Raw genomic sequence first — 23,197 nt, forward strand, 5'->3', positions numbered from 1 at the left:
TGTGCGCTTGTCTTGTTTCTAGATTGTCCAATTTCACTTCAATTTAATTCAATTCAATTTTATTTATAGTGTCATATCACAACAGAAGTCATCTCAGGACACTAACACATTGAGCAGGACTAGAATACAATTTTGAGCTGTAGTACACTTTTCTGTCTGTTGTACTCCTACTCCCCCTTTTTGAAAAAGAATGGCATTTACAATAGCGTTCTTTTCATCAACATCCAGATGAAATGGTTCACAGTAGTTGGGAGTGTTGTAGTTTTTATCATAGGAGGTGAGCTCTGGGTTGTGTGTGTGCGTGTCTCAGGCTGTGTGTGTGTGTGTGTGTGTGTCAGTCTTATCTGTTGCTCAGGTTGCGGTGTGTCTCTGGAGGAATCAAGGTCTTAACTGGCCTTTGATGTATCGTTAGCACAGAGGACTGTGATAGTATGGAGAATTTAATATCTTCCAGAAAACATTGGCCGTCTGCCAAAAAAAGTTTCTGCCTTTTTCTCTTCATCTTTTGGAACTTTTTCTGTCATCTTACCATTGTTTCAGCAAGAGAGCCGGATTTACACTCCTATCATTTATCCACAAGTTGCTGCAACCTTTTTAAACTATTACACATGTTATTCAGAGAGGGTGAATGGCACAGCCCCCACTGAGGACCTGATCAAGAAGCTATTACTCTGTGCACTTGATCGTTGAGGGTTGTCCTAGTCTCTTCACTCGTTTTAATTCACCGACTTCTGAAACACACTAACTAAAATATCCCATTCTAGCTATACCAATCCAAGAATTACTTATTCAATTCATCAACATAAAACACTTTGTATTACCTCGCCTTCTCACGGCATCACCTGGAATCTAGCGTCCTTTTTTAAAAATGTAGAAGACAACCCTCAGTGGTTATTCATTTATATCTTGAATTTTATGTATTTTATGTTTCCCCTATTCCAACAACAAGGACGCCTCACGTGAGTCTATGTGTTTTATACTTTACATGTGACCATGCAGTTGCATAAACAAATATGTATTCATGGATAGACATTTACTATGCTTTTAGTGATCAGAGGATCAGACAATTTAGTTTTAGCATGTCCAATGTGCATACATTTCAGATAGGAAAGAGGTTTTCTTCTCACTTTTGATTTTAGGCTTCTAGAATTGTCTGAAAATAGGGTCTCCTCCGATCGACTCCGGCGGTCCTCAATCAGACGCGGCCTCAGAGTCAACCAATCCAGGCTCAGGGCACCAAATTATTAACCTCCAGTTCTTTTGTTGGAAGCCCAAAAAAAAACGGAGAACTCTTCAGTTCACAGATATATTTATTCAGGTCTCAGGTAAAGTATGGCAGAGCTCCTGCAGGATCTCAGTCAGAGCGAGCCCTGTTTCCAGGTGCTGGTCACATTTTATCTTCTTGGGCTGAGACTGCCCCATACAGAGGTTGGACTTTCATGCAACCGAGTCTGACTTGTCAGTTATCTCTGACGTGAACTTACAGAAATGTAATATGAAACATGTATGGGTGTTGTCCTTGTCCCCAGTCTATTCTAGCAAACCTAAAACTAACAGATCAAAGAGGGCCTTGAAGATTCAACGGGTTCCTGCTTATCAAGTTAACTGTCACTGTTCTAATGAGTTCAGTGAAAAAGTACAAGACTAAAGTAAAAGCCAATTATAACAGAGATTAGAGAATTAGCTCATACTAACACAACCTAATTTTTTAGGTTTTTAATTGTGCAGACTTGCTCCAATTCTGATGAATAAATCTAAGTTGTAGAAATGCAGGTTATGCAGGCAAATTAAGTATTTTCAAATTGGGAAATGTATGTGGCCGCCAGTTGCCCATGTCTGGTCTGGAATAAGATAGTCAGATGTGTTGATGAATTTAGTGTGATGTCTATGAAGGACCAATAAACCTAGCTGAAACATCTTTTTTTATTCCCACACATCAGAGTATCATATAAAGCCTCTTGACATTCACTCCTAGACACAGAGAAACACAGGTGTGCAAGATCAAAGGTTTCCATTAGGTTTACTTTGCTTTTAGCTCAAAAGTTAAAAGGGCCGATTTCCCACATGTTGCTAGTTCAGCTAGTGCTAACATATCCATCCATCCATTGTCTACCACCTATATTCAGGGTCGTGGGGGGGCTGGAGCTGATCCCAGCTGTCATTGGGCGAAGGCGGGGTACACCCTGGACAGGACACCAGTGTAACACAGGGCTGACATGTAGAGACAGACAGGTAACCAGTCTATCACTGGGCTATTGCTAACTTATGAGTTAGGTAACGTTAATTGCTCGTTTTCATCCCTTTCCCCAGACAGGATCCTTCACAGCAATTTTAGCATTAACATGTGTGACACGGTTACAGTCTCATAAATTGGCGTGAGCTTTTTCTGAACAAAAATAAACTACCTGACGTTAGTGCTAACTAGTTAGACTAACCAGGTACTTTCTTACCTGGATTTGCTTGTGGAGGGTCTTTCCTAGTTTTAGATTAGTTGTGTTTTTACCCTTTATTCGGTTGCTGCATTTCTGAAGGGGCTCCCCCTCTTCTTCTTGTGTTTCAACAATACATTCAGTAGTTCCTTCGAGCTCTATATATATAAAGTATGTCCAGAGGTCTGCTCCCCACATAGCAAAATTGGTATGGCCCAGCTCTGGCCCACATAAGGCACTTGCACTCGGCCGACATACCGCAAAGAATGACGGCCCCCCAGTGGCCCGTATATGGCTTGCCAGAACTGGCTCCCATATGGGCCAGCTCTGGGCCAACTGCAAACACACAGTTGGTCCAGAGCTGGCCCATGTGTAAACCAGCTCTGGCAAACCAGATCCGGGCCACTGGGGGGCCGTCATTCTTTGCGGTATGTCACCCGAATGCAAGTGCCTCAGTTGGTCCAGAGCTGGCCCATGTGTAAGCCAGCTCTGGCAAACCAGATCCGGGCCACTGGGGGGCGGTCATTCTTTGCGGTATGTCACCCGAATGCAAGTGCCTCAGTTGGTCCAGAGCTGGCCCATGTGTAAGCCAGCTCTGGCAAACCAGATCCGGGCCACTGGGGGGCCGTCATTCTTTGCGGTATGTCACCCGAATGCAAGTACCTCAGTTGGCCCAGAGCTCGCCCATGTGTGAGCCAGCTCTGGCTAACCAGATCTGGGCCACTGGGGGGCCGTCATTCTTTGCGGTATGTCTGCCAAGTGCAAGTGCCCCATGTGGACCAGAGCTGGGCCAGACGTCACCCTAATCCATGCTGCATCTGGCCCGGATTAAAAAACAACAGTGGTACAATTATACAAATGACTTTATTTTCACAGCTAATTGCCAAAATACATTTCCAATATTGAGTAACCAATGCAATGTGTTATCAGATAAGTGCAATATGCATCAGAACATTCAGTACTTTTTTCACAATTCAAAAAGCGGCAACATTTTAACACTAAAAAGTTGTATAGTTGGCAGTATATGACTGCAGCCATGCATTCATGGTAAACACACATCCTTCATAATAAAAGCACAGTATCAGAAATGATAGAATTCAAAATAAAACTTAAAACTTGACTTTTTTCCAATCACATATACGACCCACTTGGGTCCTGACCCATCAGTTGAGAGCCACTGGCATACTGTTCAAAAACATACAATGCAGTGGAATGTTGCATAATACCTTAACATATTCTTACAACATCATCTGTCAGCAAACACAACATGTCAAGAGTCTACAAAACATTATTACAAATTTAACACTCACTGCCATATCTTCAGTTTAAAAACCAACATTGAACATTTTAGATAAAACAACTTGTCATAGACTTTCACACCATGCATAGGAACATCACGTCTCCATGTGTTCCACCAGCAGTAGCACCTTACAAAAGGTGAAGAGAGTTCAGATCAAAAGTCTAAAATGCATTTCGCATGAGCGCTTCTCTCATTGTCCATCCTTCTCATTTACTTACTTCCTCCGCTGTTCCCATTAGGTGCTTTCTGCAACCATTTTGTAATCCTGGTCTCGATTTCTTGGTCTGTGGCATCAGAAGTCAGACACACACATACAAACACACAAATTAATGAATATCACAGTACAGTTCACAAGTGACACATCTGATGACTAGCTCAATAAATATGATTGGCATTACATTCCAACAGCCATCAGTGTGTTTGGCCATTAACATGCAGTCTCTGGGTTAGACTTCCTCCAGTCAGCGTGTAAAACACAAGCACATCCCTGTCATTGTTCTTCCACTTCTGAAATAACATCATGTTACACACTGCTCTGCAGGTAGCCAGGCTACTGTAGGTTTGGTGTATAGATGTAGTATAATAAAATGAAATTAGGTCAATCGATCTTTGCAAAATAAAATAATTTATATATAAACATTATATATAAATATTAAGTAGTATATGTAAGTAGGCTATTATTATCTCTATTTGGGAACTTTATCCATTTACACTGTTCCTACCTTACTACTCTATTACTTCTATTATTATAAAGTTTCCTGACTGTGACTCATTACATTACATTAGTGACAGTAAATAATTATTTCTTGTTAGCATTTGTGAAAGATAACTTTCTTTGCCAAATAAATGAAAAGCATGTTGTGTATAGATACATCCTCGGATGCGCTGGGACACATCATCAGTGATGTTGTTTCCTGAGCTCATCGGGTGTTTCGGGTCTCTCAACATCAAGCACCCTCCCTCAGGCGACCCAGCCGGGGTGATCAATCCCCGGCTTGTGTCCCAGCAGCGTTAGCCCACATTTCAGACCTTTTAATCCAAATCCACCTAGAGGCTCTCTCTGCAGCCTCTGTGGCGGACTTGATGGCTCTGCAGCTCCTGAGATGCCAAGAAGGCTGTAGGCCCTGCACAGAGAACGTGCAGCGAAGCCCCGACATCCCACCTCTATTGGCTCACAGCGGGCTTTCCAGCCTCTCCTCCGACAATCTTCGATGAGCTCCTGGTATTTGAGTCGCTTGCGCTCATTGGCCTCTTCCATGCGGTCCTCCCAAGGGACTGTCAGTTCCAATAAGAGGACTTGCTTCGACGAGGCAGATGTCAGTACCAGGTCTGGTCTCAAGGAAGTTGATGTTACATATTCTGGGAATTTGAGTTGCCTGCCCAAGTCAACTAGCAGTTCCCAGTCTGATGCCGATGAGAGAAGACTGGCTGATGGTGTTGGCTTTGAGCGTGGCTTCTCTCCAGCCTTCACGAAGGGAATCGCCTTCCGGCTGCTGGCGTGTTTGTTGTTGGCCACTGTACTGGAGATGGTCTCAGCCACTGCCTTCAGCACCTGGTCGTGTCTCCAGCGGTAACGACCTCCTCCGAGAGCTGCGGGGCAGCTGCTCATGATGTGCTCCAGTGTGCCTCTTCCTGGGCAGAGAGGGCAAGTTGGAAGGTCACTCTTCCCCCAAACATGCAGGTTAGCTGGGCTTGGCAGCACGTCATAGACAGCTTGGACCATGAACTTAATGCGCTGAGGCTCTACCTTCCAGATGTCATTCCAGGTCAGCTTCCTCTCCAGCGCTCCTTCCCACCTCATTGATGCCCCCTGCTGCCGCATGCTCACCATCCTGCTGGCCCTCACATCCTCGACGCCTGCCCGCACCTCCTTCAAGACGAGGTCCCGCCTTTCCTTGCCCTGGGCCTTGTCGTACCGTGGCTGTGGGATGGCGCCCAGCCCTACTCGCCCGATTGCCACCGTGCCCACCATGGCCTTGTGTCTCAGTCGAGATGTTGGAACTACCAATATCAGCTCTTGCAGTGCCAGAATCTACCTACTTTTAACATAAGACTGTCACAATGATGTATCAAATGTCAGACTGCCTCATTCTTTCCGTTTTAACCTGACTAAACAAGACATAATTGATTTTCCTAACAATCAGCCTATACTGAACCGAACCGAAAACTGTGACCCCAAAACCGTGATATGAACCGAATTTTGTAAACCGTTCCACCCCTACTAGTCGGTTAAACTGTTTTACCCGCATCTAGTGTAAAAGGTGGCGGAGAGGTCCGGCAGTATCTCGACATAGAAAATGAAAATAAGGATGTAGCCTGTGTCAGAGTAAACTGGCATATTATGATAAATATAACTGTAGATGAAAACAATAGAGGGAAAAAATAAGGCCCAAGGTATAAATGCCCAGAAATCGAGTGTGTTTCATTTGTATGAGTTGTAAGCTTCAGAAACCATAAAATATGGAAAAGTCACGGACTGAGAGACCTGTAGTTTTAATGTAAACAAAGTCATTAACGTAGGAAAAACACAAACGTCTGTGAGACCGTCTTAATGGTTCTAGAACCACTAATTATTACTAATCCTAATGAAGAATTAATAAAACTTGTTGCTACAAATAAACTATGACCGAATTGGCAGCCGAAACAGTGTGCACTGTGCAAAGCTTCCTATACACCGGCCAGAGTCAACTCTCAACAATGTAGCTTGCCTTCGATTAAAGTAGTTCTGTCATCTCCCACTTTGTACGACAGAACCCGACAGATATATGCTAAATGTTTGGATGCAACAAAGTCACTGTTAACAAAATCAACATCAAATCTGTCCCTGCAAAATGTGTGTTTGGATCAGCTGCTGACAGATGTGCATTAATGCTCCGCTCATGAGTCCCACTGATCACTGACCACTGATTCTGTTAAACGTAACCAATGTGAAACAATCAGAAAACAACACTGATGTGATTCACTGGCGTAGCGGTCTAGCTCTCACGACCACAGCTGCAAATTAAGTAGCCTAGCCTACACTGTAAAAAAAAAAAGTAATTTTACAGGAAATACTCTGTAGTTTTTTACAGATTTTTCCTATTTTCCAATTAAACAATGAAATACCAGTAGATTTACAGAAATTTTTAGTAATTTCAGGTTTTATGTTTAAAATTACAGTTCATTAACCATAATGTAAGATTACATCAATATTATGTTTTTTAATGAAAATTCATTGTATTTGTACAGCTTTAGATCTAATTTTACATACAATTTTCTGTATTTTTTCACAGGTTTATTACCATTTACCATAAGACAATGTAATAACTGTAAATTAACAGATACTAGCAGTAATTTAAATATTTACGTTTAGAATTACATGTTATTACCAATAATATAATATTACATTATTACTATGTTTTTTAACGGTAATTTAATATGTTTCTTTCATATTCAATTGTAATTTAACATAAAATGTGATGTAATTTTACGGATCTTTCCTGATAATGATAATGAAGAAATGTACGTAAAATTACAGAAATCTGTAGTGTTTTCCATAAAATTGTAGGTCATTAAGCATATGTGGTTAAGATGATTTTATGTTTTTTAGAGGTAATGAGTAGTATTTGTACAAACACAAACGTAATTTACTGTACATTACTGTATAAAGACAATTGAAAATATATTATTTTACAAAAAGTGCACTTTAAATAATGTAATTTTACAGTAAGTATTCTGTATTCTAACAGATGTTTTGCTTTTTTTTAAACAATAAAATGCATGTAGATTTACAGATATTGGGAGTAATTTAAATTTGGTATAAAATTGGTATTGTATAAGTACACATTCCACTGTAATTTCTATAAAATGTTTTTTTTTGTTTTTTTTACAGGTTATAGCCATTTTCAATAAGACAGTAGCTGTAGATTAACATATATTAGCAGTAATTTAAACATTTACCCTGAAAATTACAACTAACAACCATAATAAGATTACATTATTATTATATTTTTAAAGGCAAATTAACATGTCTTTTTCATATTCAAATGCAAGTTTACATCATGTGTGATGTCATTTTACAGATCCTTCCTAATAATTGTAATGAAGAAATGTATATAAAATTACAGAAATCTGTAGTTTTTTCCACAAAATTGCAGTTGATTTAGCATGCGTCGTTGAAGTGATTTTATGCGTTTTAACTGTACATTACTGTAGAAAGACAATTTAAAATGTTATTTTACGGAACTGCACTTTAAAAATTGCAGTTTTACAGAAAGTATTCTGTATTCTAACAGATGTTTTGCTTTTTTAAACAATAAAATGCCTGTAGATTTACAGATATTGAGAGTAATTTAATTTTTTTTTTTTTTTTTATTGTATTGTATTCGTACACATTCCACTGATATTTTGTATAAAATGTTTTTTTTATATTAAGGTTTTGACTTTCAAACAAACCATGAAATGCCTGTAGATTTGGAGATATTGGGAGTAATTTTGCCATTTTTGCCATTAAAATTCCAGGTAATTTACCATGATTTAAGATCATGTTAATATTATGTTTTCATAGCAATTTATTATATTTGTAAAGATTGGAATGTAATTTTACATTAAATCTGAGGTATTAATTTACAGATTGCTCTCCATGATAACAAAACATACAAAATTACAGAAATCACCAGTCATTCAAAATGTTTTCCTTAAAATTGCGGGTAATTAATCATGTTCAAAGTGTTTTTTTAAAAGGGAAAATAATGGTATAAATGAAACATACATGCATCATACATCAAAGTAATTCACTGAAAACTACTGTAAAAAACAAACAAATATTTTACAGAAAGTAGTCCAACCGTCTCCAACTGGCAACAATGACCGTGACACGCATACGTAAACGTAAGCCCGTTGTTCCAGGCTCATTTATGCTTCCATTTCGTGCGTAAATAGAGACGTGCGTTATCAACGTTAAACGTCGCTGCCCTCATGCTTTCATGTGTCCTCTACGTTTTTTTTGTTTTTTTTGTCCTCTACGTTGGAATGGACGTTGAACAAAACATCGTCTAGGGCGTCGTTCACATTAAAACGTTACTCCAATAAAGTTTAAAAAAAATAAGTTTATCATAACAACAAACATGGCGACTGGACAATGGAGGAGATAATGATCCTGCATCTATTGAGAAGGAGGCAAAATCGCAGGCAGCGTTGTAGACGGCGGTGGTCTTTGAGACCACTGAATACATCCCGAGTGTGGACGGAGAATTCCAGTCATTGGTTTTACCGATGACAGAAATTGACGACGAACGTCATTTTCAGTATATCAGGATGTCCGTCGGGGCTTTCGACAACTGGCTTCGCCGGGTGGCTCCTCCCATTAAGCATGGGAACTCGCACAGTCCACCGGTGATGCCGGCTGAGCGACTAGCGGTCACCATTCGCTTCCTCGCGTCAGGGATCAGTCATTTTTAAAACGTTTTTTAATTTGTGTATGCTATTCACGGCACTTTCTGTGTACAATGCCCGACACTGCCCCCACGATTTCTGTTGGAACTGCAACGTTTGGTCGGGTATCGGTACGCATCCGCAAGCTTGCAGGATACGGACAGAAATACGGACGAAATGTACGCAGAGAACGGACAGAAGGCTTCGTCCGTATCCGTATGCGTGTCTAGCGTAGAGCATAAATTAGCCTTAACGAGCGCGCACCACCCCTCTCCCCCCCTCACCCCCTTGGCCCCCTCCCTCCCTCACTGAGAACGCGATTTGCGAGGAGGTGAAAATTAGCATTTGGAGAGCTACGATGTCCAAAAGGATATATCCGTCAGGTGCGGAAAAGAGGACAAAGAAGAAGGTCGAGGATGAAAAAAAAACAAGGACAAGGTAAGGCTAAGTAATGTTATTTTTGCCAGATGAACGTTTAGCCGAAAAACATGTCGGTTTTTTAATGAGACACTTAAAACGTCGTTAACAGGTGCGTGTGTTAGCTGGCTAGCTGCTACATGTCCTAGCCTGCTGCAGTTAACATGTACTGGCTGATTTTAAGGTCTGTTTACGGTGAAAAGATAACAGCTGTTTGCCTGTGAGGGGATGAAGGATCAATCACCCATTTATTAATGGCTGATTAGATATCTTTGGTTCATGCAAAATACATTTATGGTTCAAGTTTCAGTCTAGGCAGTAATATAAAGGGTCAGTAATCACCTGCTCCATACTGTGCAGGCCAGGGTCACAATATCAACTGTATCTAAGTGTTAAAAAAACACTCAGCAACACTCAGAGTGTAATTTATATGTAAATAGTTGTGCAATCTATCCCCCTGGACGTACATTAATTTATAGCACTATTTTCTGTAAACAATAATTGTAAAATCATTTTTATTGTCTCAGGTGGAGACACACCTGACTCGACTTATTCACCTACCTGATTTGCCTTCACACCTTGATTGGTTGGATCAGGTGTGTTCTTGCTTGGTTGGAATGAAAACCTGCTGCCACACGGCCCTTTACTGGATCAGTTTGACACCCCTGCTCTACAGCAACACCTGGCTCAGGAGAAAATGTTTCTGGTAGGTAACCATAATGGTCAATCATAAATATCTTAATTTACAACAACTTGACCTTATGTATGAATTAGTTATGATAAAAAATGCTTTAAACTAACAGACTTCAAAATTAAGAAAACGACTAATAACAGCAAATGTTAATGTTCTTATTTCATATCAGGCCCATCATCATTCGACCCTCATGTTGCCACATCCTCATCCCCTGTGGCTGGTTCCAGTCATACAGTTGGTAAGTTTCTTGTTTGTTGCCACAATATGTTTATCTCTGTTGGAAAATTAAATTGTGTGTACACAAGTGGCTAAAGAAATTCTACTTCTCCACAGCTCCAGTGGTTACTACTGATGATGCTGCTGACCAACCAACATCCTCTTCCTCTATTTCTTCCAACCCCGGGAACTCTGCTCCTCTACCTCCGAGCGATCCAGCACTGTGGCCAGCTAATCTGTCTGACCAATTAAGGACTGATTTGGTTTTGCTGGTTTTATGAATATTTGATACATACACTGTGAGGCAGGGCCCCCAATTTTATCCTGCTTAGGGCCCCCAGATGTACAGGGCCGGCCCTGATGTTAACGAAAGGCTACAGAAGCGGCATAGAAAGACATTCACCATTTTGCGTTACACCAACAACTGTAGATAATAAAACACACTTGAAACTTGGAGCTTTTAGCTCTGGTGTGAACAAGTCTCTATATACGCGTTTTGTAGTAACAATATATTATTTCACAAATCGCTTAACATGGTAGCATGGTAGAACCTGTGCAGCTTTGGAATGAAAACCGAGTCAGACCACTCAGAAAATCTGACGAGAAACACGTAGTTATTTATTAGTCAGTGCATGCGTCGAATATCATTTGCATGGAGATACCCCTGAGCAGCAGCGCTGTTTTTTGTTAGTTTGGATGGATGCTAATGACCAGCACAAAGCTAGTATTTAAAATGTGAATATGTTTTTACTGATGAGAGGAAATAAAAATGACATAATGTGTCAACTGCCTAAATACATTTGTTTGGTCTCATTTATAAAGTATTTAATGTCCATACATCCATTTTCTACAGCTTATCCTGTATTTAGGGTCACGGAGCCGATCCCAGCTGTCATTGGGCGAAGGCAGGGTTCACCTGGACAGGTCGCCAGTCTATCACAGGGCCGACATGTAGAGACAAACAACCATTCACGCTCACATTCACACCTACAGGCAATTTAGAGTAATCAATGAACCTATCCCCATCCTGCATGTCTTTGGACTGTGGGAGGAAGCCGGAGAACCCGGAGAGAACCCACGCTCACACGGGGAGAACATGCAAACTCCACACAGAAGGAACCCTGGCCGACCCGGGAATCGAACCCGGGACCCTCTTGCTGTGAGGCGACAGTGCTACCCACTACACCACCATGCAGCCACTAAGTATTTAATGTGTTTGATTTTAATAACACCTGCATTAAACTAAGTTGTGATTCATCAGGTTACACCCCACCGTTCCGAAAATATACCATATCCTCTTCTGTAGTTGGGCCCAGCTCATTTTAAGTCTATCAGGTTTCATTTGATGTTACAACTTTACTTTCAGGATATATGTAATTTGTGGAGGGGCGACTAGTTGTTATGGTACCTTATAAAATAAACAGCTCTTTCTTCTTTCATAATTGATTGTCTTAAAAGGGATAATAATTCAAAACAAATTGTGAAAAGTAGGCTACCACAATCTTGATAAGAACCATGTGTAATCATTTAACAACCACCAATTAACAGCTAGCAACATCTACACCTTCTACAATGTGCAACAACACTGCAGCAGTATCCATCATTTTCTTTAGGAGATGCACATTTCTACTTTTTAAAAACAATTTAATTAAAGGAATGTGAGTAGGCTACAGTACAGATTATGTTTACATACACCTCCAACAATATTATGTTAATACAAATGCATATCCAGAGATGGAAAGAGTACTCGACCCCAGTACTTGAGTAAGAGTACAAATACTACTGGTCAAAATTTACTCCGTTACAAGTAAAAGTAGCTCAGTCGACATGGTACTCGAGTAAGAGTAAAAAAGTACTTGCTTTTAAAGGTACTTAAGTATCCAAAAGTACATGCTTTTAAATGTACTTTACTTAAGAGTAAGAGTAAATTTCAAATAAAATGAATGGTTCTAGGCTTAACATAGTTAATAAATATTTGTGTAAAAAAGTCTTTGGGGGTTCATGTCTTCCTGCACCACCAGTAAATACCAACCACTGCTATGCGCAATACAGTTACACAAGATAAGTAAAATATAATACAGTACATATACCTTTAACTAGTATGACTAGATTAACATAATGTAACTTGCGGTGTAATATTGCCAAGGAAACTGCACGGTCATAGCTATGTTCGATGCTGCATCGAACATAGCCCATCTACAAGCTCACAAACGCAGAACTTCTGACTTCTGCTATGAGCCTGCCTGTTAATCAGGCATGCAAGGATGTTGTAAGACAAAGTATACATCCAGTTTATTCAGCCCAAAAGCAGCGTTCCCCCAGGATTATTATTATTATTATTATTATTATAATATATATATATATATATATATATAACCCTAACCCTAACCCTAACCCTTGACTTAATACAATACCCTATATGCCGCGGACTTCCGTTCGGATGCTTCCGGACTTTTCAGCCAGTAGCACAACTTCCGGTTTACGTTGACGTTAACTTTAGCCAGAGCCCGTTTTCTCTGCTATGGCGTTTTTCACGAGATCACTGCAGGACCTGCCGAGGATAACGGTAAACGATGTTCACCGAATCATCCAGGCCACATCAAAGACACCAACGGCAAAAAGAGATAAAGGATTTAAACTGTATGTGGCCAGCTATATACACAACTACGAAGGTAAGTTAACAAGCCACTGTTTTGAGTTTATCAAACGACGATAGAAGCTACACTCATTGGCTTTTTACTAGCCAAAGTTAGCACAGTGAAGAAGTAGTGTTAACAACGTAAGCAGAGTGATAGGTTAATGTCGTGAATCATTTGTGTTTCTGAAAATGCGATACCCTAACCTCAATGTTAATCACAGTTGCAAACAAGGAGTCAGGAGGAGAGGTCACGGTTAGGTCGGAGTGCTTCCGATCTATGAGGAAAAGCCAGAAGCCTCACTGTCTGAGTGTAAGGGAAAGTCAGCCTGCAGGTTCAGTTCAGTTCAGTTCAGTTCAGTTCAGTTCAGTTCAGGTTCAAAAGAAACAGGTTCCTGTTTGTCAAAATCATGTTTCTGTGAGTTATATCATTGCTGTGAATTAGATACAGATAAAACACAATCATTGCACTATATTAATCATATGGTACCTGAGATATCATGTGATATGAATACAGGTTGTACCAGAAAGAATGTAAAATGAATGACTCCCACAGAAGCAAGATTTTGTTAGAAGTTATCGTTACTTATTCTGCACTGCTATTTTAAAATGAGTAAAATGAGATTAATCCTGATCAATCCTATTACATTTGACATGGTCAACTCTAGGCTAAATTGTATCAATCCCTGTATCATTTACATATTTAAAAGTTCACTAACAAAGTTTCACTAACAAAATGTAGTGTGTGAAAGGCTGTCTGTTTTTAATTGCAGTTTTAGCTGGTACATTTTTTCTAACAAATATTTGGGTTTGTAACAGATTGTGCTAAGGGATTCTAAGCTGGTGGTGTTGGAGAGATGCCAGTGTACCTGTGTGGCAGGTACAGCTTTGTGCTGTCATGTGGCAGCTCTACTGTACCAGACGGCGCACTACTCCCAGCTGAGGCTTACATCAGTTCCCCCAGTGTTCAGCTGCACAGAAACTGAACAAAAGTGGCACAAACCAAGGACCATGGTAGCAAGCCTTTTAATGACTTTCATGACTGTCATTAAGTATGGATATCTCTTGAATGTTTCTCAAACATGTTTGTATTTTGATGCAGGGTATTAAACCTGGTCCAGTTAATGACATGGTCATCATATCAGCCAGACCAAGAGAGAGGAGGCTTGCAGAAGGAATAAGGTATGTGTTAGTATGATGTTATGACTATATATTATATACTAAGTATAGTATAATAATAATATAATTATATATTATATATATATATAGTATATATACTATATAGTATAATAGTTAGTTATATACTATATACTAAGTATGAAGTATGTGTTTCTACTACTACTATTACTTCTTAATTACAACACATTTGTTTGTCTTTTTTTCCACAGAAGCAACTTGTATAAAGGAGTGAGCTGCCCTCTGCCAGACATCTCCACATTAAAAGTTCAGGAGGCATACCATGGACTTAGTGCAGATGAAGCTCCCATGATCACCGTAATGGCGCTATCCAGCAATGTTCCTCTGGTTGAGTCCATGTTCGGTCCGGTGCAGGAGGGAAGTGTGCTGTCCTATCAGCTACCAATAAGGACAGTCCCCAGTACCCGTCCGCACACAGATGCCCCTTCTCCCCCACAGCTGCCACTGTCATATTACAGACTCGGACCCTCTACCTGTTCATTTGTACTTTCTGAACACCAGCACCATCATTTGGTATCCCTCGTGACATCTTTTGAGACAGCACACCAAATTGAAAAGAGCACACAAGAGCAGAGTTCCTGCGTTGAGTGGCACCAACTGAGGAGGTGCCGCATCACATCTACTAAATTTAGAGAAGTTTGCCACACCAGGGCGGAAAGCTCTGCTGAGAACCTTGCAAAAAGGCTTCTGGGATCGTGTCATCAGACTGCTGACATGCGGCGGGGTCTTGCCTTGGAGCCTGTAGCACTAGAGGAGTACTGCAAGGTAAGGGAGGTCAACCACTACCCATGTGGGTTCCTGATCCACCCTGAGGCACCATGGATGGGGTCAACACCTGATGGGATAGTGTATGATCCTGTGGGGCAGCCAGTGTTTGGCCTATTAGAAATTAAATGCCCAAACGTAGCTAGCTATGTGGACTGCCCTTACATTAGGATAAAGGATGGGACACAAACACTGAGACAATCCCATCCTTATTACTGGCAGGTCCAGGGACAAATGTTGGTTTCTGGGTGTGACTGGTGTGACTTTGTCATTTACACAGCAGATGACATGTTTATCCAGAGAATTCCCCGTGACATGGAAGTCATACAAACCATTAAAGAAAAAGTTGACTATTTCTTTTTTTATTTCTACCTCAATGCCTTTTTGGCAAACTAATGAATTGATCGCAGTGTAAATGTTTTTGAAGCTACTGTGTAGGAAATAAATTTCAACCTCATCAGTGAAATGTTGCTGCATTGTGTTTTTGTTTGTGATGTAATGTTTAGGGTCAATGAGTAATAAATTACTTGGATCTAAGCATTTCAGTGTTTTGTATGGCTTAAGTTTTAAAAGGTAAGAGACAGTAATTAAAAATGAGACCAAACAAAAGAAGATTGACCAAAGAAGTATTTTAATAAGGTAGCAAAAGGTGTATACAAACAAATATAACAATATTTAAACAAATATACACTCAACTCTATAAACTGATAAGATTAAGGAATTGAAAGGGGTTATAAAAAGGATTCTTGAACAAAATTAAGATTTTTAAATGTACATGTTAGAAAGACCTCAGACCTCAGGCTTCTTTGCCCAAGCCTTTACCAGTGGCCCATTTTCATAGTTGGTAAGCAGACAAGCCACTGTGTAGAGTTGGTTAATGCTCCCAAAAACCCGTAGGGGAATCACTGAATCAAAGAACTTGTGCTCCTTGACCCGGCGAATGGAGCGTTCAACATGCACCCTTAAACGGGCTATGGCCTGTGTCTCCGTAACCTCAGAGGCAGACATCTGAGACCTGCCAGAGAGGAAGGGTGGCCTGTAGACCTTGCAAGGCACAATGTCATTGATGAGGAAGCCCCTGTCTACCATGACAGCCATCTCAGGTTTGAGCAGACTGAGGACACCAGACTCACGGGTAATCTGTTTGTCGCTGATAGACCCAGCAAACAGCGCGGAGACGAATGTCACTGGCCCATGTGGTGCGATCCCAATGAGCCCCTTCAGAGTGCAGTGGGACTTGTAGGAGGAAAATACCTCACTCTGGAGGAGAGGGGAAGATGGGCATTGACACCGCAGCTCAGTGCAGTCAAGGATGACTGTGGTGTCAGGGTAGTCCTTAAAGTCTGCAGGCAGATTTCTCTGTATCTCGTCTTCGGGTATCCAGATCCTCACTGAGCCGAGTACTGTGAACAGGAAGTTGCTCCAGGTTGTTATAATTCTGCTGACCGTGGACTGATGGATACTGTACCGGTCAGCAAGGTCCCGTTGCTTGGACCCAAGGGCAAGGTAATTCAAAAATAAGAAAAACTCGTCAATGGGCTGCAGGGAATGGGAAGCGTTTGACTCTGTGAGAGCTCCTCTCTGTGCTTGTCGAACACTGACCATGGATGGTAGAGAGTTTGCAATCAAGCCCCAGAAACGCATCAGTAGATCATATGATGCAAACCTAAAGAAATGGAATACAGATACAGATAAAAAACTGTTCATAATTAACTACACAAAATGTACACAAATAACTTTAATTAAATGTACCTGGGTGGCGGTGTTACTATTACACCACAAGAGTTTTTCTGACAGAACACACATACTGCAATCCCCTACATACAGTGTGCTCCTGACTCATTGCTTACAATCGTCACATCAGTGGTGTAGTCTACGTGATAAGTATACCCACTTAAAAAGCATCACCACCTCAGTATTCCCACTTAAAATAGGCAAGGATATGTATTATTTGGGGTTCATCACAGTATACCCACTACAGCTAACTACTACATCACAGTATACCTACTACAGCTAACACTACAGCACAACATGATCGTACTTTACAATCTCCAACACACACACACACACACACACACACACACACACACACACACACACACACAGGCTCAGCCTACATATCTAGAGTAGACTTACCTTGTAAAGAACCTGATATCCTTGTCCGAGGCCGCAAAACGGTGAATGCCAAACCGTTGCCTCAGTGTAACGCCCTCGATCTGTTGGCGTAACAGGCGAATTTCCTCCCGGAGAGACGTATTTTCCTCCAACACCAAATCAACGACTGCAGCTTCAGGTTTCGACGCGTAGTCGTGTTGCATGAGGACGTCGAATGCTACGTGATCCGGTGTGTCCTCCCGGTCATCCTCTGGCGGCGGTCTTTCCCTTCTCTCCCAAACTCCTGGTCTTGTAGGTGGAAGGGAGAAGTTGTTCCACTCAAATAATACAGGAACAGAGCCCCTTTTCAACAGCCGTCGACCTGTTTCTGCTGCTGGTTCACGGATGTCTTCAGTTTTGAAGTGCCGGCTACACACCCGGGTGTGAGACGTTACACTAAATTTGTCCCTGCGGATAGCGACAATCCACTTACGCCTCAGCTCCTCATCGGCCGGAAAAGTAAAAAAACGAAGTACAGAATTGTACTTTGCAGATGCCTGGCACTGTGGTACACAGCAGTGTTCCGCAGTTGTACCAGACACTTTCTGGTATTTAAAAGTTGACTTTTTCATGTCTTGTCAACTAACATTAGCGTAGCAGCTACCTACCAAAACAAATAGACGCCTATGCTCCCGGAAGCAATCGCGGTGGCTGACATTTCAGCGGAAGTACGTCACAATAGCCTTTGGCATAAAGCGAATAGGATGAGGGAAGATTCAAATTTCAAAGTTGGCGCCTATTTCCAGTTTGCTTCGATATTTTAATTCCTTTTCATACCTCGAGTGGAAAGCCTTGAAGCTAACGTTAGCATCCCTCTGATAAATTGCTACCACCACGTAAGCTATTGTTAGCAGATAGCTATTGTTAGCAGATAGCTATCGTTTTGTATGGTTTTGTGACTAAGTGACTGATGGCAGCCAGGTCATTTTATTTTGCAGCTAAAGTATTAATTGTTAACGCGCGCTTTCGGTCAAAGGCTTTTCTAACATGGCCAGAGGTTAGTCGTAATTGGGTTGTAATGTCCCACTCGTCCTGCATGAGTCGCGCAGAGACTTGAGATCTTTTTCTAGCATTATAGCATGCTACGTTAGCCTGCTCATTGCCGTCTTCCCTCGCTAGAGTCTGCTCTTTTTTTCACCAGGAGAGTTTATTTCTGTCTATCGCCACAGGTGTGGAGATGTTTGTTCGTTTGTGTTTAAATAATGTTTTGAGTGTTAATTATGGAGTTATAATTGCTGCAAAACGATCTGTGTGCGTATTCAGATCTGTCTGTGCGTGTTCAGATGTGTGCGTGTGTGCGCGCTCGCGCGTGTGTTCAGATCTGCGTGTTCAGATGTGTGTGTGTGTGTGTGTGTGTGTGTGTGTGTGTGTGTGTGTGTGTGAAAATAAATAAATAAATCTGTATGTCTATATTCAGATTAGCAAGTGAATGGTACATAGCTCTGTAAATGTCTGATATCAGTTACAACTCAGGCAGGAGCTCTCAATTGGCTGTCTTTTTACACGTGACTACACCGAGTCAGCGCGTATTAGTATGTTAAGCATGTAATCTCTGGGTCTATTTGCTCTGTACAAATTGTTGATGCTAAATTATATGCATGCCTGCTGAATGAGATATTAGTCTATTGGATTTAAATGTTAAACTGAGGTAGTGAAATGTGGGTTTTCTGGTTACCATATTAAGTTTGGTTGCCTAATTATTTAATCTATTTATTTAAAAAAAAGCAAAATTACAGATGTCATTTATTTTTGTGTTTCCTGTTGAACTTTAAATACTGAAGCATTGACTAACCTGTCTAAAGGACCAATTTGTGTTATCCATCCATCCATCCATTTTCTACCGCTTATCCTGTATTTAGGGTCACGGGGGATTTGTGTTATTTTTTGTAATTTTTTATTTTACTGTGCAAAATTGATTATTTTGTTGTAACATTTCATAAGTTAAAAAGCCTTTTCTAGCTCACACACAGCTCACGATTTCTGTGTGTTTTTGTTTGTCACCACAGTTGCCAAGTAAAGATTTGGAGATCCAGTCCTGACTCCTGTGTCTCCTTTCCAACTTGGGACACAACAGAGACATAAAATGGAGACGGGTTACATATATTTAATATATAATAGAGGATGACTCCCAGTGATAATGACTACTCCATGGAGATGGTAAGGACAAATAACATTTTTCCAATCTATAAAACTAGATTCAAGCTTGCAATTAAAGCCTGTGCAGATGGACATACTTCCTACCTGTCTCAGTGGAGATGCACTGGCTGTCATTACCACCAGAGGTGCAGCAAGACTGTATAGATAAATTACATTTTTGGTACATGTTAATTTGTGAGCTTTTATTAGCTCTGGACAGAGCCAGGCTGACTTTTTTTTTTCTCCTGTTTCCCCCTATGTGTATGCGTGCCTGCTTGTATTGATGTCATGCCTGTAAAAAAGGAGACTTTGACCTGGAGAAGGTAAGACCATATTTATTTCTCTGTAAAACTCAGTATATAACTGCATGAATCTATTTTAGATAGAGAAGCGTTATCAGGATCTGTGATTGACATTTTTAATGTTTTAACTTGAGCATATCTTACTTTTAAGAATATAATGTTGATAGGAGTAGAGTTTTGTGTTGATTGTAATCTCGAAAGAGAATATTTATCACTCTTTTACTTCTGCTCCTGTTTCTCTCTTAGTTTGGAAGTAAAGTGGCACATTGTTGGCTTTGCTAGAAATGCTCAGTGGCTTGTGGATCACAAGGCAGACATTTACTGCTGTAATTGTGCCAACCTGAAGTGAGTGATGATTAATGTGAAATATATTTTCAAATCAACAAACCCTGATGATTCCTCTAGTTAAAATAATAACCTGGTTCTCTCTCCATTAGCACTGACGGGACCTGCTGTAGAATGAGTCTTCTGGCTAAGAAAACAGACACTCCTCGATGCTTCACCTTGCGCAGCAAAAGTGAGTGTACACACACATACACATGCAAAATAGAAAACGAATCATAGTCCCCCTCCAGTTAAATCAGGTAGCCTCTCCTCAGTGAAAGACACAAGGAAAGCTGGCTTGGAGTTTTTCTCACAGTCAGAGTCCTTTAGGTGCTTTTTGCAAACTCTAAGCAGGCCACCCCCTCCCCACGACTATTAAAAACAATGATGTGCAGGCGTGCTCAGCCTGCCAGATCAGCTTGTTACATATTATCTTGTGACAGCTAACTTTTGCGATCCGGTTCCTACACCGGAAACATTAACATTAAATGTACTTTTTATTCTCAGTGACAGTTCCATTATTATTTAACTGTAGTATAGAGTTGTATTTGGCTTGTGATTTTTCTAAATTAAAGATTGCAATTGCAATTAAACAATTGCTCACCATGCTCTTGCCATTTCTGCCTAGAACTAACGAAAGTCCCCTCTGCTTTCAGTTTATGCATGTCATCTAATTTGCTTTGCAGCTCACTTAATTTTAATTTCTCCTCATTGAAAGGGATAGTTCACCCGAAATCAAAATTCAGTCATCATCCACAATTGTGATTTAAGAGGGAGCTGTTCATTTTCCAAGAAGATACTTTTTAAAATCCAGATTGATCAGGGAAAAGACAAACATTAATTGTTATTGCCTTGTGATCTGTTAAGGGTGTAGATAAAAGCATCACAACCGTGATACAGTCCTTATCAAATGTTCAAGGCCAAAAGCCTATACGAGAACATCTGGAACAATCCTTATTACTCCACGTGTAAATTTGACTATTTGGGAATTTCTCTCTCCATATATGAGTTCTTCCTCAGTTCAATCCTTACCTTTGGTGTGGTTCATTCTTTTGAGCTTTGTTCCTTCCCAGCTATCTGAGTTCTGTTGTATGGTTGTGCTCTATAGATTTAATTGCAAACTACAACTGTTTAGTAAGTTAAAGATGTTGCTGATTACAGCATGAAGTGGCGATGAGGTCTTAAAATATTTTGAGAAGGTCTTTTAAAAAGGTATTGAAATTGACTTCAGGATTCCTGCATATACCCTGGTAATGTATGATAAGAAAAAAGCAACTCAAATTAGAAACGATAATTTCAGTTCTCATGAATGTTTGTCTGTAAAATGCCAAAAGGTTTACATGGATTGTCTAAACAAATGCCTGTTTTCTCCCTAGATGGACAATCGGAGGTATTTAAGGAGGCCCCAGCAGCCAAGCAAGTGAACAGGCAGTTTGAAATGATCTGACGCACAGTATGTATTGCCCAAATGTATTCTTAAATTATTTTTACATTTGTTTCATTTGCAAGAAATAGTTACAAAGTTTAATAGCCATGACCTAAGTCCAAATATTGCTGATCGTCTTCATAAGCTGCTCCTGTGCTTCACAATTGTAGAACAGAGTCCAACATTCTTTGCATTGAGAAAAAGGCCTCAAAATTACTATTATTGCACGTAACAGGCAATAAGTAGATTCTGCTAGTATATGTTACTAAAACCTATGTAAATTTGTCTGTAAATGCAAATTTGAATCGCCATCCCACAGTGATACGTTGCTTTCTCACTGCGGTGAAAAAAAATCCATACCATACATACACAATGTTGACTGACCTTATAACAAATGTAGACATCCTTGTTTATCATCTTTACGTTGAGTTGACTGGTTTAATCCACCAGAGACATTTAGCTCTGTTTAGATGTATTTTAGGAGATGGGATGTCGGGGATAAAATATACCCCATCGCCTATCCTCTCAGGATACCTCGTATCAGAGATGTATTACCCCTCCACATCCCTTTTGATGGCTTCTGGATGAAACCAGGTCCATATATGACATATTTTGGACTTGCAGTATGGACAGTACAACATTAAAGTTATGAATATCACTTTAAAGGATAAAACTGGTGTAGTGTTTACTTATTGTAAACATGGCCTGTGAAAATAGAAAAATCTGCAATGCTTTTCTGTTAATAACTATGGTCCATCTATCCACCGCCAGAAATATATATATTCCATATCATGTAACTATTTGAACTCCATGGTACTCAAAAATAAAATAAGTCACAGATTTTCAATTTTTCTTTGTTCTGCACAGCTTTGTTTTTCAATATAACATACTGATGATTACAGTATGATTATACTGCAGGTGTTTGAAAAAGTTGATCATAGATTGTTGCTTATGCCCATGCAGTAGAATAGGAGGGGGCTTTTCCAGTGTTACTGGGTACAAAATACTGAAATATTCCTATTTCTTTTCATTTTTTCATGGAAGTAAAACACTATATTGAACAATTATATAAAGTAACTGCTGAATACCTTACATTTACAGAGATCACCTTAGCTGTTTTAATGTGTAATGATTTACTATCCTTGTTTTTCTGTCAAATTAAACTTTTTAACAGTATTTGTTCAGTTTACTAAAATGATTGTTAAATGCTATAAATGTACAGATATTATCTTTAAATATACCTATTAATGCATTTTGATGTACAGTGTATAATTTTCCATTGTCCAGTTCATTAAAATAACACTGTAAATGTGCAGAAATTCCTATTTTATTAAAGGTACATATTTTGTTTATACATTGTATCATTGTTTTTTTTACTTGGGGAAACCACAATTATGCAGCAAATCAGGGTAGAAGGACAAGACGGTTTCATGAAATGACTACTAAATACCCTTAATTTACAGGATTGGCCTTAAATCTAGCTTTTTTTAAATGTATTTTTAATGTAATCTGCTTCTTTTCCACTTTCCAATGAACATTTTTAAATCTCGTAATTCTTTAAAATGACAGATTAATACTGTAAATGGGCAGACATTTATCGTTGGTTTAATGCATTTATGGCATTTTTATACATTATTTCATGTCATTGTACATAAAAGAACAATATTTAAACAGGAAATTACTCTAGATAAACGAGGCCATTCCATTAAAAAAAAGTACTAAAAACCCTTAATTTACAGGGACTGGCCTTAAATGTAGCTATTTTTTAATGTATTTGTAATGTATTTAGC

The 23,197-nt window shown here is 39.9% G+C and overlaps 3 protein-coding genes across 3 annotated transcripts; 2 read left to right on the top strand and 1 right to left on the bottom strand.

Annotated features, from left to right (window-relative positions):
- The first annotated feature begins 10,226 nt into the window (after positions 1–10,226).
- On the top strand, positions 10,227–21,605 carry LOC311026448 (uncharacterized protein). The gene is made up of 8 exons (XM_084030017.1): positions 10,227–10,264; positions 10,422–10,490; positions 10,586–10,706; positions 19,234–19,376; positions 19,659–19,678; positions 19,904–20,002; positions 20,095–20,174; positions 21,358–21,605. Exons 4-8 carry the CDS (start codon positions 19,341–19,343, stop codon positions 21,426–21,428), a joined length of 306 nt encoding a protein of 101 aa, XP_083886143.1. The 5' UTR covers positions 10,227–10,264; positions 10,422–10,490; positions 10,586–10,706; positions 19,234–19,340; the 3' UTR covers positions 21,429–21,605.
- On the top strand, positions 12,884–15,580 carry LOC311021338 (uncharacterized protein; the record flags this gene model as incomplete). The annotated part of the gene is made up of 5 exons (XM_084021822.1): positions 12,884–13,140; positions 13,923–14,117; positions 14,206–14,285; positions 14,492–15,065; positions 15,572–15,580. The coding sequence occupies exons 1-5, from the start codon at positions 13,042–13,044 to the stop codon at positions 15,578–15,580; spliced, it is 957 nt and encodes a 318-aa protein (XP_083877948.1). The 5' UTR covers positions 12,884–13,041.
- Positions 15,724–17,791, bottom strand: LOC311021344 (uncharacterized protein; the record flags this gene model as incomplete). Its single annotated transcript, XM_084021837.1, has 2 exons — positions 15,724–16,731; positions 17,202–17,791. 2 exons carry the CDS (start codon positions 17,789–17,791, stop codon positions 15,855–15,857), a joined length of 1,467 nt encoding a protein of 488 aa, XP_083877963.1. The 3' UTR covers positions 15,724–15,854.
- Positions 21,606–23,197: the final 1,592 nt, after the last annotated feature.

Source organism: Eutrigla gurnardus (assembly GCF_963514095.1).
Source record: "Eutrigla gurnardus genome assembly, chromosome: 2".
NCBI classification, from domain to species: Eukaryota; Metazoa; Chordata; class Actinopteri; order Perciformes; family Triglidae; genus Eutrigla; species Eutrigla gurnardus.

Coding starts and splice junctions, on each gene's coding strand:
- LOC311026448 (XM_084030017.1), top strand. CDS start 19,341: ATGACTCCCAGTGATAATGACTACTCCATGGAGATG. Junction 19,377..19,658: donor ATGACTACTCCATGGAGATG/GTAAGGACAAAT, acceptor CCTGTAAAAAAG/GAGACTTTGACCTGGAGAAG. Junction 20,003..20,094: donor TGTAATTGTGCCAACCTGAA/GTGAGTGATGAT, acceptor TCTCTCCATTAG/CACTGACGGGACCTGCTGTA.